This window comes from Palaemon carinicauda, chromosome 19, assembly GCF_036898095.1.
Source record: "Palaemon carinicauda isolate YSFRI2023 chromosome 19, ASM3689809v2, whole genome shotgun sequence".
Classification (NCBI taxonomy): Eukaryota; Metazoa; Arthropoda; class Malacostraca; order Decapoda; family Palaemonidae; genus Palaemon; species Palaemon carinicauda.
The window spans coordinates 46,908,937-46,923,980 of record NC_090743.1 but is presented as its reverse complement, the minus strand read 5'-3'; the positions used below and the strand labels follow the sequence as shown (position 1 = coordinate 46,923,980).

At 40.4% G+C, this 15,044-nt stretch overlaps 1 protein-coding gene across 2 annotated transcripts in view; it reads right to left on the bottom strand.

Annotated features, from left to right (window-relative positions):
* Positions 1–15,044, bottom strand: part of beta'COP (coatomer subunit beta') — an 81,231-nt gene that overhangs the window by 24,051 nt on the left and 42,136 nt on the right. For both annotated transcript variants that reach the window (XM_068393547.1, XM_068393548.1), the window contains exons 10-15: positions 13,874–13,964; positions 13,436–13,554; positions 13,047–13,301; positions 11,622–11,809; positions 5,574–5,730; positions 4,752–4,947 (exon numbers count right to left, since the gene is read on the bottom strand). In XM_068393547.1, coding sequence (XP_068249648.1) covers positions 4,752–4,947; positions 5,574–5,730; positions 11,622–11,809; positions 13,047–13,301; positions 13,436–13,554; positions 13,874–13,964 — 1,006 coding nt within the window. The remainder of the gene's footprint in view (positions 1–4,751; positions 4,948–5,573; positions 5,731–11,621; positions 11,810–13,046; positions 13,302–13,435; positions 13,555–13,873; positions 13,965–15,044) is intronic.

Below are 15,044 nucleotides of genomic sequence, written 5' to 3'. Positions count from 1 at the left end.
TGACAGTGTCCTAACCAGACTCATCCACAGCCTGACAGGGCCGTATTCCTTCTTCAGCATCTTCTGGATGGATAGCAGGGCTGGGGGTTGATCGTCTTGTTCAGCCATGTCCTCATCAGAGGGTTCCTCATCCGAAACTGATGAGGAAACGGCAACGGAGTGGGCAACGTCTGACTCGCTGAATCCGGTCGCACTGGTGGATGCGTGACGGAGCCGGACACAAGATCATGGTACTGCTGCACAGTCTGTGAACTGTCAACCATGGGGATGCGAGGAAGTACAGCAACAACCCGAAACTGTCTAGACTGTCTGGGTAGTGCAGACAACCCTTTATCGGGTTGCTGAGGTTGCCGCACTGCGTCACAACAAGTCACCTCTGCTGGTTGTTGAACGTCTTCCCAGTGACACACTGAACGTCCACAACCACCTCCGAGAGTAGCTTAACGTCAACGTGCGACTGGCAACCCACACTGGGTCGCACCGGAGGAGGAACCATCTCAACTGGCGGACGTGAGTAGGATACCTCAGCGTCAACAGGGCGTACAACCAACCGGTAGGAAGGTCGTTGGCAAGAAGGTTCTTCTCCGTAAAAAATCCTCTATCAAGGACTAAACTTGGACTGCATGTCTTGCAACAAAGCCCAAGGTCTATGGGAGCAGGTGTGGCAACAGACGGGGTTAGCGACTGAAGCGAAACCATTTACCCTCCCTGGAAGCATGTTATGCTTTAATTAAAGTCCATAGGAGGCTAAGCAGCTTAAGGCTCCTCTCCAAATGACAGAGTCCTCAAGGGAATATCAGAAGGAGGGAGAACAGCACTTTCTCATCTACAGGAACCATGTCCGAGAAAAGCTAGGTTATCTCAGTGAGGGTTTCACTGGTGCAAAAGCAGCAGACCAGAAGGCAACGTTATGAAACTGCTTGACAGTCTGTGAACTGTCAAAAACTGAACTGTCAACCACAACAGGAGCGTGAGGACATACAGCACTGGTGTATTAGTAGCAGACCAGAAGGCAACGTCATGTAACTGTTTGACAGTCTGTGAGTTGGCAACAACCAAAGTTGTGTGGGGAAGCCTCAACTCCTGACTGACTAGTTTGCTGCGGGCGAGTGGCGGTAACCACAGTGTGTTGCGGAGGCTGACACACCGAGTCAAAACACGGCAGCTTGTGGTAGCTCACGCACGGCAACGGAGTGCTCCGTGTGTCTGTGGGAGTCATCATACATCTGGCAGGGTTGACTGTGCATGGGTGGAGGAGCTCTCACAACAAGAGTGTGAGAGCAGGAAGCCATGCCGGGCGCACAACCGTGGTAGGTGTAGGCCCACGGGTGCATCGTCAACCTTCTCCGCAGTCGAAGTGTGGGAGCTGGCAACAACAAAAGCGGAGTGTTGGTGCGTGGGAGGGGGAGGGACTGCCGTGGGTTGCGGAGCATGCCGTATGGGATGCGGAGCATGCCGCATGGGTTGCGGAGCATGCCGCATTGTGTCAAAACACGGCAGCTCTACAGCACCTTCCCACTGCTGATGCGGTAGCTCACGCATGTCAATGGAGGGTGCAGCATGAACATGCGTCTGGCAGGGTCGACTGCGCATCGGAGGTGGAGCTCTCACAGGTGGAGTGTGGGAGCAGGCAGCCGCAGTATCTGCTGAGCGCACAACCGTGGCAGGTTGTAGATTAACAGGTGCATTGTCAACCTTCCAGCACGATACTCCTGCATGAAGGAGCAAGCTGAGACTGTATAGTCTACAGCATGGACCACTAGGGTCTATGAAAGACGACAACAAACGGAGCTACTGTCCGTTGTGACTGAGGGTCTAAAACAGCTGGTGCGGCAACAGACGGAGTTACTGCCTGTTGCGGTACCACCTTGCCTCTCTTGGGAGGTGTGCAGTCGTCGGATGACTGGAGCGAGTCCGAACTGACCCAGTGGCTACACCTAGGCCGTTGGACTTGCGCGGAAGGGACCGACTTGCACTTAAAAGCTGCAAGATTTGGTCCATGGTTTCTGCGAGAAACCTCTTCCGCAGACGAGGAATAAATGGGCTCTCTCGTCTTTGTGTGGGTGGGGTGATCACGTCGGCAACGTGTGTAGATACACCCGAAACCACGGAGGGAAACGTCTGTTCATCGATCAAGACCTGTGGAACCCATAAGTCCTTCGACATTACTTCTCCCCTGGGCTTGGGAGCTTGTAAGAGGTATCGGACTAGGTGAACAACTGGCACGAACAGACGAACCCTCGAACGCAACACTGTAACACTTTGCGCATATCACTTTATCACTTTTGATTTTCTGTTTGCACTTATTTCACTGAACTCGAAACTTTAAGTGATTTGTACCTGAAACACGCAATCCTATCCTTCATTAAAAGGTAGTAATTGCGAAAACAGTTTTACAATGTAACAGAAAAACATAATGAAAGATAAAGAATTCAGTGGCTGGAAAAGAGACTAAACACTAGAACAAATAAACTACGTTTAAAATCTCTCACCGCATAAAGCCTGGGAACAAGAATAAAACTCTAGAAACGTTTTACCTTCTTCCCCTATAGCGACTAGGGAGAAGAGTAAAAAACGAGAACAACGTTACCCGCTTGAACGAAACGTTTATTCTCCTCTCTCTCCCTCCGTCTCTATCTCTCTCTCTCTCTCTCTTGACTTAGAACCTGAGAGATGAGCCCAATTATATATCGTTAAAACATATTATTTGTTAAAGGAAAAAAACTGAAAGGTTTCCCAAATAAAAAGTTCCTTTATTAGAATTAAAACCATTTAAGCTAAGAAAGAATGAACGAAACGCTAGAATCGGTTTACTCTTACTGCAACGTGAAACCGTGAAATACTCTCTCTCTATCGTAACGATAGAGCGCATGTTGAACGTTCTGAACGTCAACAACTGCGGAGACTAAACTAAACGTTAGTTCATCTTTGAAAACAGTACGAGACTATCAAAGAAATTCTTTCAAAAACATTAAAATTAAAATAGCATAAATTCTTAAAAGGAAATACGATATGACGGGCTTAATGTTAATTAACTTCGGTTCCAAGTAAGGACCGCCTACTATTAGGAAAGGTCGCATATAAACAAACATAAAAATTAATTTTTATAAGTTTATAATAAATGGAAAGTTAATCGAAGAGGCCTATAAATGGCGGAGAGATATAAAATAAATCTATAACTTTGTTAAGGAAAATTACCAAAAACCTAAACACACTTCCGTCTAAGGGAAGGGTCGGTCATTAAAAGTGAAAGAGAGTCTATACTCTCTTCGTCACCAACACTTCCGTCTAAGGGAAGGGTCGGCCATTTAAAAGTGAAAGAGAGTCCATACTCTCTTCGTCACCAAAATTAAATCTATCCAAAACGAGTTCAAGTTTTGAAATGAAGATAAAACCCCTGCATAGCGAAAGCTCAAAACTGGAATAGTGTACTTCACCAAAAAGTTGTGAAAACAAATCCAGTTAGGGACGGCGTATTAGGAGGTCTTGCCGGTGGCACGACAGAGGAAAAATTGAGTTCTTGTTGACAAGAAGTACTTGAGTACCTGCTCACAGATGGCGCTGTTGTGTACACCCCCACCTGTATAGCGATCGCTGGCGTATCCCGACCTTAGATTTCTGTCGGGCAACAGAGTTGACAGCTACATGATCATCGGGTAAGATTAATATTGAAAATTTTATTTTGAGACATGTACAGAAATGCACAGAATATAGAAATCCACTTTTGATGGCATTTGTGGCCTATGAAAACGCCTTTGACAGTGTGCATCGGCCAATTTTATGGAGAGTCCTGCGTTACGGAATTCCTCTCAAATATGTAAATTTTATTAAGTCCGTTCATGAGCATTGCAAGTGCAAAGTTAATGTTAGTTGAGTCCTATCAAATGAATTTCCAAAAACAACAGAGTATTCCAAGGGAATGTGTTGTTACCTATGTTGTTTATCCTCCTCATGGATTTCGTAATGAGTAGATCAGGTGGGGATAGTGGAGAAGGGTTGGACTGGATTGATAATAGGAAATTAGCTGACCTAGAGTATACTGCCCTTATTAGCAGAACACCAGAGGATTTGCAATGCTTGCTTACAAGAATGCATGAAATATCACAGGAGGTTGTACTCAAGATAAATAGAAGAAAGGCAGAGATGATGAGAACGGAATATGCAATGGATGATAAAGAACAGTAATTCCGACAATGGCTACTAAGTAAAATTTGGAAATCAAATTGCCTGAAATTAAATACAAAATCAGGCTATATAGTATATCAGTTTTGTGAGATCTCTGTTACAGTATGGAGACAAGTCACGGTATGACAATGAAACAATCTCCAACAGATTTAGTAGATTTGAGAACAAAGTCCTCAGAAGAATTTTGGGAGTTCAATGGAAGGACAGGTTTAGAAATGAAACTTTTACTCGAGTGCCATATAATAGACAAGATCATGGCGAGGTCTAGATGGATTTGGTTTGGGCATGCTCTTTGCAAACCCCATGAGAGATTAGTTCACCAAACTTTCAACTGGGCTCCACATCGCAGTAGAAGAGTTGCAAGACACAGGCCTACATGGATGAGGACTATGAAGCTTGAAGTAGATGATGATGAATGGAGAAATATTGATTTAAAAGCTCAAGATAGAGACGACTGGCAAAACCTAATCAAGGCCCTTAGCGTAAATAGGTGTAGAAGGAGATGATGATGAAAATACAAAACATGCATCACAGCTGACGACAGATGAAAAATTTGTTTTACTCACAGGCACAGACGACGACGACGCAGCTGGAATGGGCTTTGTTATTTTCTCTAAGTAGTGTTGGGTTTTGACAGCCTCCTTAAAGCCCGGGAACAAGTTGTCGTACTGAGCAGGATCCGCCAAACTCTGGCCTATTTTCTCTCCAGCAGCTTCTTTCCAGAGTCCAACAACACGGGACATTTCACCTGGAAGGTAGGTTCTGAAAGATGGGAGCAGGCAGTCTTTAGAGATGTGGAAAACAGTAATGGAGGGATAAATAACAGAATATATTTAAAAGACACTAATGACATTCATTCATTATAATTTTCTATGATATATGATATGATGTTTTGACTCCTCAGACAGTACAAAGTAAAGGTATTCTGCTTCAAAAAGAAAACAAGAATGAGCACCTCAATATGAAAAACTTGAAAAGCAAACTAACCCTTCCTGATTTATATGGTTTAGGCATTTAATTAGATAAATCAAACAAGAATTAAGCCAGAAAAGCAGACATAGAAAATTCAAAAGAAAGACCAATAAAAGAACAGAATGTGATGAGGCTTAAATGGAATCCCAAACTAACTGTAGTTGCAAATTAATAAAAGCTTTTAAAGGATAATTCCTTAAAAATTATTCATTACCAAGAAAATATAACAACCATAATAATAAACATACAGTAATAGAAATAACTAACCCATTTCATACCATCACAACAATCTACTCTTCAGTAAAATCAGGGGAAAGAGCAAAACAAACTTGGGGAACCCTTTGAACCACAGTCATCAATTGGCATTTTGGCAGTCGGCAAACCTTAAACTATAAGAAATGACAAACATAACCAACCTGGCAAAGAACGCAGCCTCAGGCACACGATTAGTTTTGATGAGGAGTTCCAAGCATCCCTTTAAATTCCCAGTCAAGAAGTGGGAAAGGAAAGCAACATTGTTCCTGCCTTGAGTTTCGGCTTCATTGCCGACCTCCTTGATTAGCGTTGCGTTTCCTGAAATGCTCGACCATGTCAGAAACTGTGAAATTTCTCTAAGTCTATCATAAAGAAATCTCCCCTATATAATAATAAAGAGCAAGTTTCTAGCTATATGTATGTATGTGTATGTATATATATACATACATTAATTTCTGGTCACACTGAGCTTTTCCTGTCCCTCTGGTAAGGGGGAAAGTAGTAATACCATGGTAAAAGGGAGGAACATGTGCGTACGTATCTATCTAAATATTTACCTGTCCTCTTTAACAGGTCGTGTACATTAGTATACAATAAAAGTGAGATCAATTACAACTCTCGTGTCTAATCCATATCAATCTTTGAACTCTTCAGCTTTTTTCAGTTTCTGAACACACCATCCCTCCAGCATCTGCTTGTTTGTAATACGGACCTCCCAAGAAATAGAACCTATTCATACAGAAAGAAGTGAATAACATACTTGAAATTATAGTAAAATAGAGCTAGGATTGTTCCTTTGTTTTGAACTATTTAGTTTTTTTAATGTAATAAATACTATTACCTATCCTTAATGATCAATAATAAATGGAATACAGAAGCTGCACCTCTTTTCATCAAGCAATTCAGTTCACAATACAAATTAAGTACAGATGGTCCTTAACTTACTATCATCCAGATACAACCACAAATCCAATTGAAAATAACAAAGATAAGGAAATACTGTAATAAACCAATATTATATCGTTTAATACAGTAAGAAAAACATTTTTAATAACCTGATATCTATTTCATATGAAACCAGACTATTTGTTGACTTTTGTCCTAGGCCTACACTAGGACAATATTTAACAAAATTGATCCCAAGTGGCTAGACTGTATGGCATGCTTGAATAAGATATCCAAAGAGGAACGCTCTCTACCCCATTCTCATTAGCAATTGGCAAAAGGTCCATTGTGATTATAGTGCAAATCTAAAGAGCTTGGATGATAACTTTGTTATACGAATGGTTACTAAACTGCTTGTTCCCTAAGTGAAAGAATATATCCATCCGAATAACATTCATTTTAAAGTGACTATGTTTAAAATATTTCATTTAAAAAAATTATCGCTCGGGCATTCAAAGTTACCGAACACATGAATCCATATAGAGAAGGTCCTTAACTTACTAACTTAATTGGTTCCCAGAAACTGTTTTCAAGTTGAATTTTTTTTGTAAGTCAAAATTTATTAAATTTTGGCCTAGGGTAGGCCTAACCTCAATCCCATGCCTATGATTTTCAACTGCAAAAGTCAACAAATAGTCATGTTTCATATGAAATAGATATCAGGTTATTACAAAGGTCATTATGCTTTCTATATTAAATGATACAATATTGTTTTATTACAGTATTTCTTAATCTTATCTTTGTTATTTTGAGTTGGATTTGAGTTTGTATCTACAAATGTTCAAGTTGAGGACCTTATATACTCTGAAATTAATTCAAACTTCTAAATTCAACAGCTTTTATCTTTAAAAGCTGAATAACTGAGGAATGATGAATGCATTGAACATGAAAATATGAACATCACTTTAAAAGAAATAGTCATATAATGTGTTTGAACCCATGCCTTTAACATTTCTTGAGGACGACACTTAGAAATGAATCTTTAGTAGAAGAGGTCTGTACAATTGATGATATAACTCTTTTTATCATATCCAGCTTCATCTTATGACAATTAGTACTATGTTTTAGTCATCCACAACATAGCACTGGCCAACTTTGAATTCTACAGAAAAATTCAGTGGCAAGTACCAATACTTAGGCTATGCCACACGAATGATAAACATTAGGATTCTTATATTTGACTTGATTATACATACATACATATACCAAAGGCACTTCCCCCAATTTTGGGGGGTAGCCGACAACAACAAGAAACAAAACAAAAAGGGGACCTCTACTCTCTACGTTCCTCCAGCCTAACCAGGGACTCAGCCGAGTTCAGCTGGTACTGCTAGGGTGCCACAGCCCAACCTCCCACATTTCCACCACAGATGAAGCTTCATACTGCTGAGTCCCCTACTGCTGCTACCTCCGCGGTCATCTAAGGCACCGGAGGAAGCAGCAGGGCCTACCGGAACTGCGTCACAATCGCTCGCCATTCATTCCTATTTCTAGCACGCTCTCTTGCCTCTCTCACATCTATCCTCCTATCACCCAGAGCTTTCTTCACACCATCCATCCACCCAAACCTTGGCCTTCCTCTTGTACTTCTCCCATCAACTCTTGCATTCATCACCTTCTTTAGCAGACAGCCATTTTCCATTCTCTCAACATGGCCAAACCACCTCAACACATTCATATCCACTCTAGCCGCTAACTCATTTCTTACACCCGTTCTCACCCTCACCACTTCGTTCCTAACCCTATCTACTCGAGATACACCAGCCATACTCCTCAGACACTTCATCTCAAACACATTCAATTTCTGTCTCTCCATCACTTTCATTCCCCACAACTCCGATCCATACATCACAGTTGGTACAATCACTTTCTCATATAGAACTCTCTTTACATTCATGCCTAATCCTCTATTTTTTACTACTCCCTTAACTGCCCCCAACACTTTGCAACCTTCATTCACTCTCTGACGTACATCTGCTTCCACTCCACCATTTGCTGCAACAACAGACCCCAAGTACTTAAACTGATCCACCTCCTCAAGTAACTCTCCATTCAACATGACATTCAACCTTGCACCACCTTCCCTTCTCGTACATCTCATAACCTTACTCTTACCCACATTAACTCTCAACTTCCTTCTCTCACACACCCTTCCAAATTCTGTCACTAGTCGGTCAAGCTTCTCTTCTGTGTCTGCTACCAGTACAGTATCATCCGCAAACAACAACTGATTTACCTCCCATTCATGATCATTCTCGCCTACCAGTTTTAATCCTCGTCCAAGCACTCTAGCATTCACCTCTCTCACCACTCCATCAACATACAAGTTAAACAACCACGGCGACATCACACATCCCTGTCTCAGGCCCACTCTCACCGGAAACCAATCGCTCACCTCATTTCCTATTCTAACACATGCTTTACTACCTGTGTAGAAACTTTTCACTGCTTGCAACAACCTTCCACCAACTCCATATAACCTCATCACATTCCACATTGCTTCCCTATCAACTCTATCATATGCTTTCTCCAGATCCATAAACGCAACATACACCTCCTTACCTTTTGCTAAATATTTCTCGCATATCTGCCTAACTGTAAAAATCTGATTCATACAACCCCTACCTCTTCTAAAACCACCCTGTACTTCCAAGATTGCATTCTCTGTTTTATCCTTAATCCTATTAATCAGTATTCTACCATACACTTTTCCAACTACACTCAACAAACTAATACCTCTTGAATTACAACACTCATGCACATCTCCCTTACCCTTATATAGTGGTACAATACATGCACAGACCCAATCTACTGGTACCATTGACAACACAAAACACACATTAAACAATCTCACCAACCATTCAAGTACAGTCACACCCCCTTCCTTCAACATCTCAGCTTTCACACCATCCATACCCGATGCTTTTCCTACTCTCGTTTCATCTAGTGCTCTCCTCACTTCCTCTATTGTAATCTCTCTCTCATTCTCATCTCCCATCACTGGCACCTTAACACCTGGAACCGCAATTATATCTGCCTCCCTATCATCCTCCACATTCAGCAAACTTTCAAAATATTCGGCCCACCTTTTCCTTGCCTCCTCTCCTTTTAACAACCTTCCATTTCCATCTTTCACTGTCTCTTCAATTCTTGCGCCGGCCTTCCTTACTCTCTTCACTTCTTTCCAAAACTTCTTCTTATTCTCTTCATATGACTGACCCAGTCCCTGACCCCACCTCAGGTCAGCTGCCCTCTTTGCCTCACGTACCTTGCGCTTTACTTCCACCTTTTGCTCTCTATATTTTTCATACTTCTCTATACTATTACTCTGCAGCCATTCTTCAAAAGCCCTCTTTTTCTCTTCCACTTTTACCTTCACTCCTTCATTCCACCATTCACTGCCCTTCCTCATGCTGCCTCCAACAACCTTCTTGCCACATACATCACTTGCAATCCCAACAAAATTTTCTTTTGCTAACTTCCACTCCTCCTCTAAATTACCAGTTTCTCTTACTCTCACCTCGTCATATGCCATTTTCAACCTTTCCTGATATTTACTTTTTACCCCCGGTTTTATTAGCTCTTCAACCCTCACTAGCTCCCTTTTACATCCACCTACTCTATTCCCCCACTCTTTTGCTACAACCAATTTTCCTTCCACCAAAAAATGATCAGACATACCGTTAGCCATACCCCTAAACACGTGCACGTCTTTCAATCTTCCAAACATTCTTTTAGCTATCAACACATAATCCATTAATGCCCTTTCTACTACTCTTCCATTTGCCACTCTTACCCATGTATACTTATTTTTATCTTTCTTTTTAAAAAAGCTAGCACTTATTACCATCTCTTGTTCAACACACATATCTACCAGTCTCTCACCACTCTCATTTTCACCTGGTACGCCATATTTCCCAATGACACCTTCTACCTCTCCAGCACCCACTCTAGCATTTAAGTCACCCATAACAACTACATAATTCCTTCTACCCAGTCCTTCTACACACCTAGTTAATTCACTCCAGAACTCATTCCGCTCTTCTTCACTTTTCTCACTACCTGGCCCATACGCACTGACAAACGCCCAACATTCCCTACCCAACCTAACCCTTACCCACATTAACCTAGATGATATCTCCTTCCATTCCACTACTTTACCTGTCATCCATTCACTCAACAATAAAGCCACACCCTCTCTCGCTCTTCCCCTTTCAATCCCAGACACTCTACCAGACATTTCACCAAACATCACTTCACCCTTTCCTTTCATCTTTGTCTCACACAAGGCCAATACATCCATCCTTCTACTTCTAAACATACTTCCAATCTCACATCTTTTACTCTCTATCGTACTACATCCACGCACATTCAAACACCCCAAAACTAGAGTGCGGGGAGCAGTCACTCTCCCCCCAGCTCCATCTCTTTGTTGCTGTCTCACAGGATACTTTTACAGGAGAGGGGGTTCCCAGCCCCCTCGTCCCGTCCCCTTTAGTCGCCTCTTACGACACGCAGGGATAACGTTGGCGCTATTCTAATTGTTTTATGCCCCCGCGGCCACAGGGGGCATAAATTTATAATTTTAGTAATTATTGTAACCAATTATATATATTTTCTAAATTAGAAAATTCCTTCGACACATTTTACTGATCACTGTTCATTAAGACTGTTAGGTAGGCTAGCCTAGGTTAGGCTTGGCTCAACATAGGGTGCATTTACATTTTCAACTAGAGGAGCACTCAGTAGAGCATAGACCTCTGCCGCGGCAGCTTATTTCTTGCCCTTATGCTTGACCTTGACCTTTGACCTTAACATGTATTAATTGACGTGGATTTTCATTACTCAAATGTGAACCAATATTGAAGTCTTTGCAGCATTGACATCCAAACTTATGGCTGATTACATGAATTGGAAATTTTGCTTGGCTGTGACCTTGACCTTCCAAAATTTAATCATTTCCCCCTATTAATATAACAGTTAATCCCTACAAGTTTCATTACTATACGATTAAAATTGTGGCTATGAAAGTGTTCACTAACAAACACACACACAAACAGGGGGTAAAACATAACCTCATTCCAACTTTGTTGGTGGAGGTAATTACAATAACTTTATATCTGAATAGAACCTTATTATTTGTAAAGGATTACTGTACACTATAACTTATGTATTGGAAACAATTCAAAAGTCCCAATTATACTACATAACAAATGCCACATGACTTCAAGACAACACAGGATGAAATATATCATCAACCCTACCTGTAGACGTGGCCTGAAGCAATAACCCGGGGTAGTCATGCGCTCGAAGCAAGCAAGTTTGAGCTGTCTGTAAGTCGCCCTGTTGTTGGGCAAGATCGGCCACTAGACGCCACTTGTGCTCGGATCCTGCTTCAAGCGCCAGCTGGTGGCACACTTCTAACTCACCAAGGCTCAAAGCCAAGTCAAATCTGAGGGATTACAATTCTGATATAAATCAAATCAAATATGTTTACTTTTCAAATATTTGTAAATACTTACGCAGAAGTTTAAAGTTTGAAAATATATAGCTCAGTCGAGGGTTATGTTATTCAAATGCCCAACAAGAATATTCACCCTAATAAAAACTTATCAAAGAGCTGTCATTAACTATTGGAATCCTGAATTCATAAACTTCTTTCTTACTAAAGTTATGATCTTTAAAAAAAAAAAATTTGTATAACATACAAGTCTAAAAGACAAACTGGAAATCTTGAAAAGCAAAATTTCGTACCTGAAGATGCACGACTTAAAATCTTAATACAAACATATTTATTCATTATTTTCAGCAATATTCAATTTGTCATTGGGCCTGTTTCTTCCTTTTACTGTAATTTTTTTAACACAAGTAAGTATTATGCTCTAAAAGGAAAACCAGATTGAGTATATAACGTGAACTGAACTGAACAAAAAAAATTAAACAGAAGTTTTTTCCAACTTAGGCTCTGTAACAGACAGGATATGCTCAACGATCCCACATCCAAAATACTGACCCATGCGCCTGGCGTACATATCACATCCATGTACCGTTTACCAGAGCAGAGGAGCAGTGAAACATCATTAAATTGCCTGCAAAGCGAGCCACGGCAGAACAAAAGCCAGTTGAACCTAAAGGGGCACTCAGTGGAAAGAATGCCTTCGCCACACAAAGCTGTCTTGTACTTCGATGTATTTATCAAAATCTAATGAATTTGTCCTTGGGTCATTCCCTCCATGTCTCCCAAGTTTCATTGAACTTGATTCAGTAGTTTTTGCGTAATGTTTTTCACAAATAAAGAAATACACAAAAAAAATATTTGCCATTTACCTGACATTGCAATTATTTTCAAAGTACTTATGCATAATACTGTACTTGTACTTTAACCAAAATGTTACAGATTCATCCTTCTCTCATACCCAACATGACTAAGTTCAGTCAAAATCGGTACTGTAGTTTGTGTGTAAAATTGCTCACAAATAAATAACCTAAACAGACAGGTTGAATACATATCGTTTACAAAATCTTTGATTTTGGTGAAGGCAATAAGAGATATATTATATGATTTAAATAATGTCAAAATACTTGACCATGCCGCTATTAAACTATCGGACTAGACCTACAACCCTGTACCAGAAAGGTCTCATGATGAGTTTAGCGATTCAAAAGAGTCAATATAAAACTTTACCCACCTATGCTCAGGATCAGTGGAAACAGCCAAAGCCTGTTTCTTGAATCCCTGTTTCTCCAGGAAATGTGCTACTCTTGTGCGATGGGCCGGGGGAATTGTGGGAAGGACCCGGTCAGCGGTGTCGAAGTCCCGCCTCATTACAGCCGTCTGATACTCCAAAACTGACACCAGCAGCTCGTACGAGCAAACGTTGAGTTCTTTGTCTCCGAGATATAGTCTGTTTTCTTTAGGAATGTAGCCTATCAAATATAATGTTCTGGAAAACATCAAAGAAATTAAGGCCCAGCATAGAGTACAAGAAGTAACATTCAATTTTTAATTATCAATGATGTTAACTTATCTTAAGACTGAAATTCAGTATTGATAGAAAACACAAGTATATATGCTAACCTGTCTAAATGTGCAATGGTAACTATTTCTCCACCAACATAATAATTAAGGCGATTAACCGAGTTTGTGTAGATGAAGCAGTCCCCAACCCACTTGCCAGTCTTTACAATCTCTTGAACCTAGGGAATAAGATAATAAAAAGTCAACCTAACATATGAATGACATTTTATGCATTCTTTAATTAGCAGAAACATGAACGCAGATGATGATTTTGACATGTGACTATATATAAGAATGAGAAATATGGTGATCGGAATTTGGAAAAATTAAATTCTGTTTGTGGTATGTGATGAGGAATATCATTATTACTTTATTGTACTGTAAAACTTTAACCAGACAACTGAGCACGTAGTCAGTCATACATATACTGTATATACATACACACAATAAAGAGACAAACATTAAACCAAATGCAGAAAATCTAATATCAAAACTTACCTCCCCAACAAGATCAAAGGCATCCTCTATACCATCTTCAGTTACATTCTCCTTATTATCTCTGGCATTAGTGACAGCATCTGTACTGTACCTGGAGGCACACAAAAACAAAAAAGAATGTCAGCAAACACTTCAACATTGCCAAAGAAGAATTATTTCACGACATCCAAAGATTTCTTCTTAACACCTTTGCTACGATGACTTTGTTTGACATCAAAATATACCCTATATTACACACGATGTCCGGATACATCATTAACAAATATAAACCATATGGAAGATAAAATTACTTGTATATCATACAAATAAGTACAGCATATGGTCGTATATCACACACTTCACTCTCAGGATATTTCACTAGAAAATCTCCTCTCCTTCCTGATATTAGCCCCCCCTCCTCCTTTCTTCAGTCAACCAATGAAGACTTTGGAATTCCAGCCTTTATTCCAGATTGTGTAAGAGCTATTTTAATCTGTTTTCATGTTACCATGTAGAATCACACCACTCTCTCTAGCCAATGGGGACATTCCCTACCTGAGGCATTACTCAACCTCCCCTCCTGACAACCTCAGCTTAAGAGACATAAGGATCCTCACATCTCACCCCACCACCAACTGAAATACTAAGATTGTAGTCCTTATTCATGATTATATAAGGTCTAATTTAGTGTATTTCTATTTGGTATACATGTTGAAATCACACAGAAAGTACTATGTAGCGTTCTTTAACCATCATCGGTTCTCCGCCTCCGACTCCCACTCACGTCAACAAAATGTCTTGCCATAATGCAAGTTGTTGACACATGAGATTTGCCTTTTTCTTATTTTATTCTTTTTTTCTCAACTATCATGTCTACAAAATAATATAATTTTCATGTCTCACATTTCAAGTTCATTGTTTTTACGAGTAAAAGTTAGCCTACTGTCATCATGTCCACTTATTGCCATTCTACAAAGTATTTGTCATGACAATCGCAGTCTCCATTTCCAAGCCCATGAAATACCCAAAACAGGAATTATTCAGTTCATAGTGAGTCACACGCAAGGTGGAATGACAGAAGAACAAACTAAACTTATGTCTAATGAACTAAATTTATATTACGTCTTTCTCATGGGCAGAAATAGGTTTCTTTTTTGTCATCAGTTTTTTGTTTATCGTATACTTTATAGTT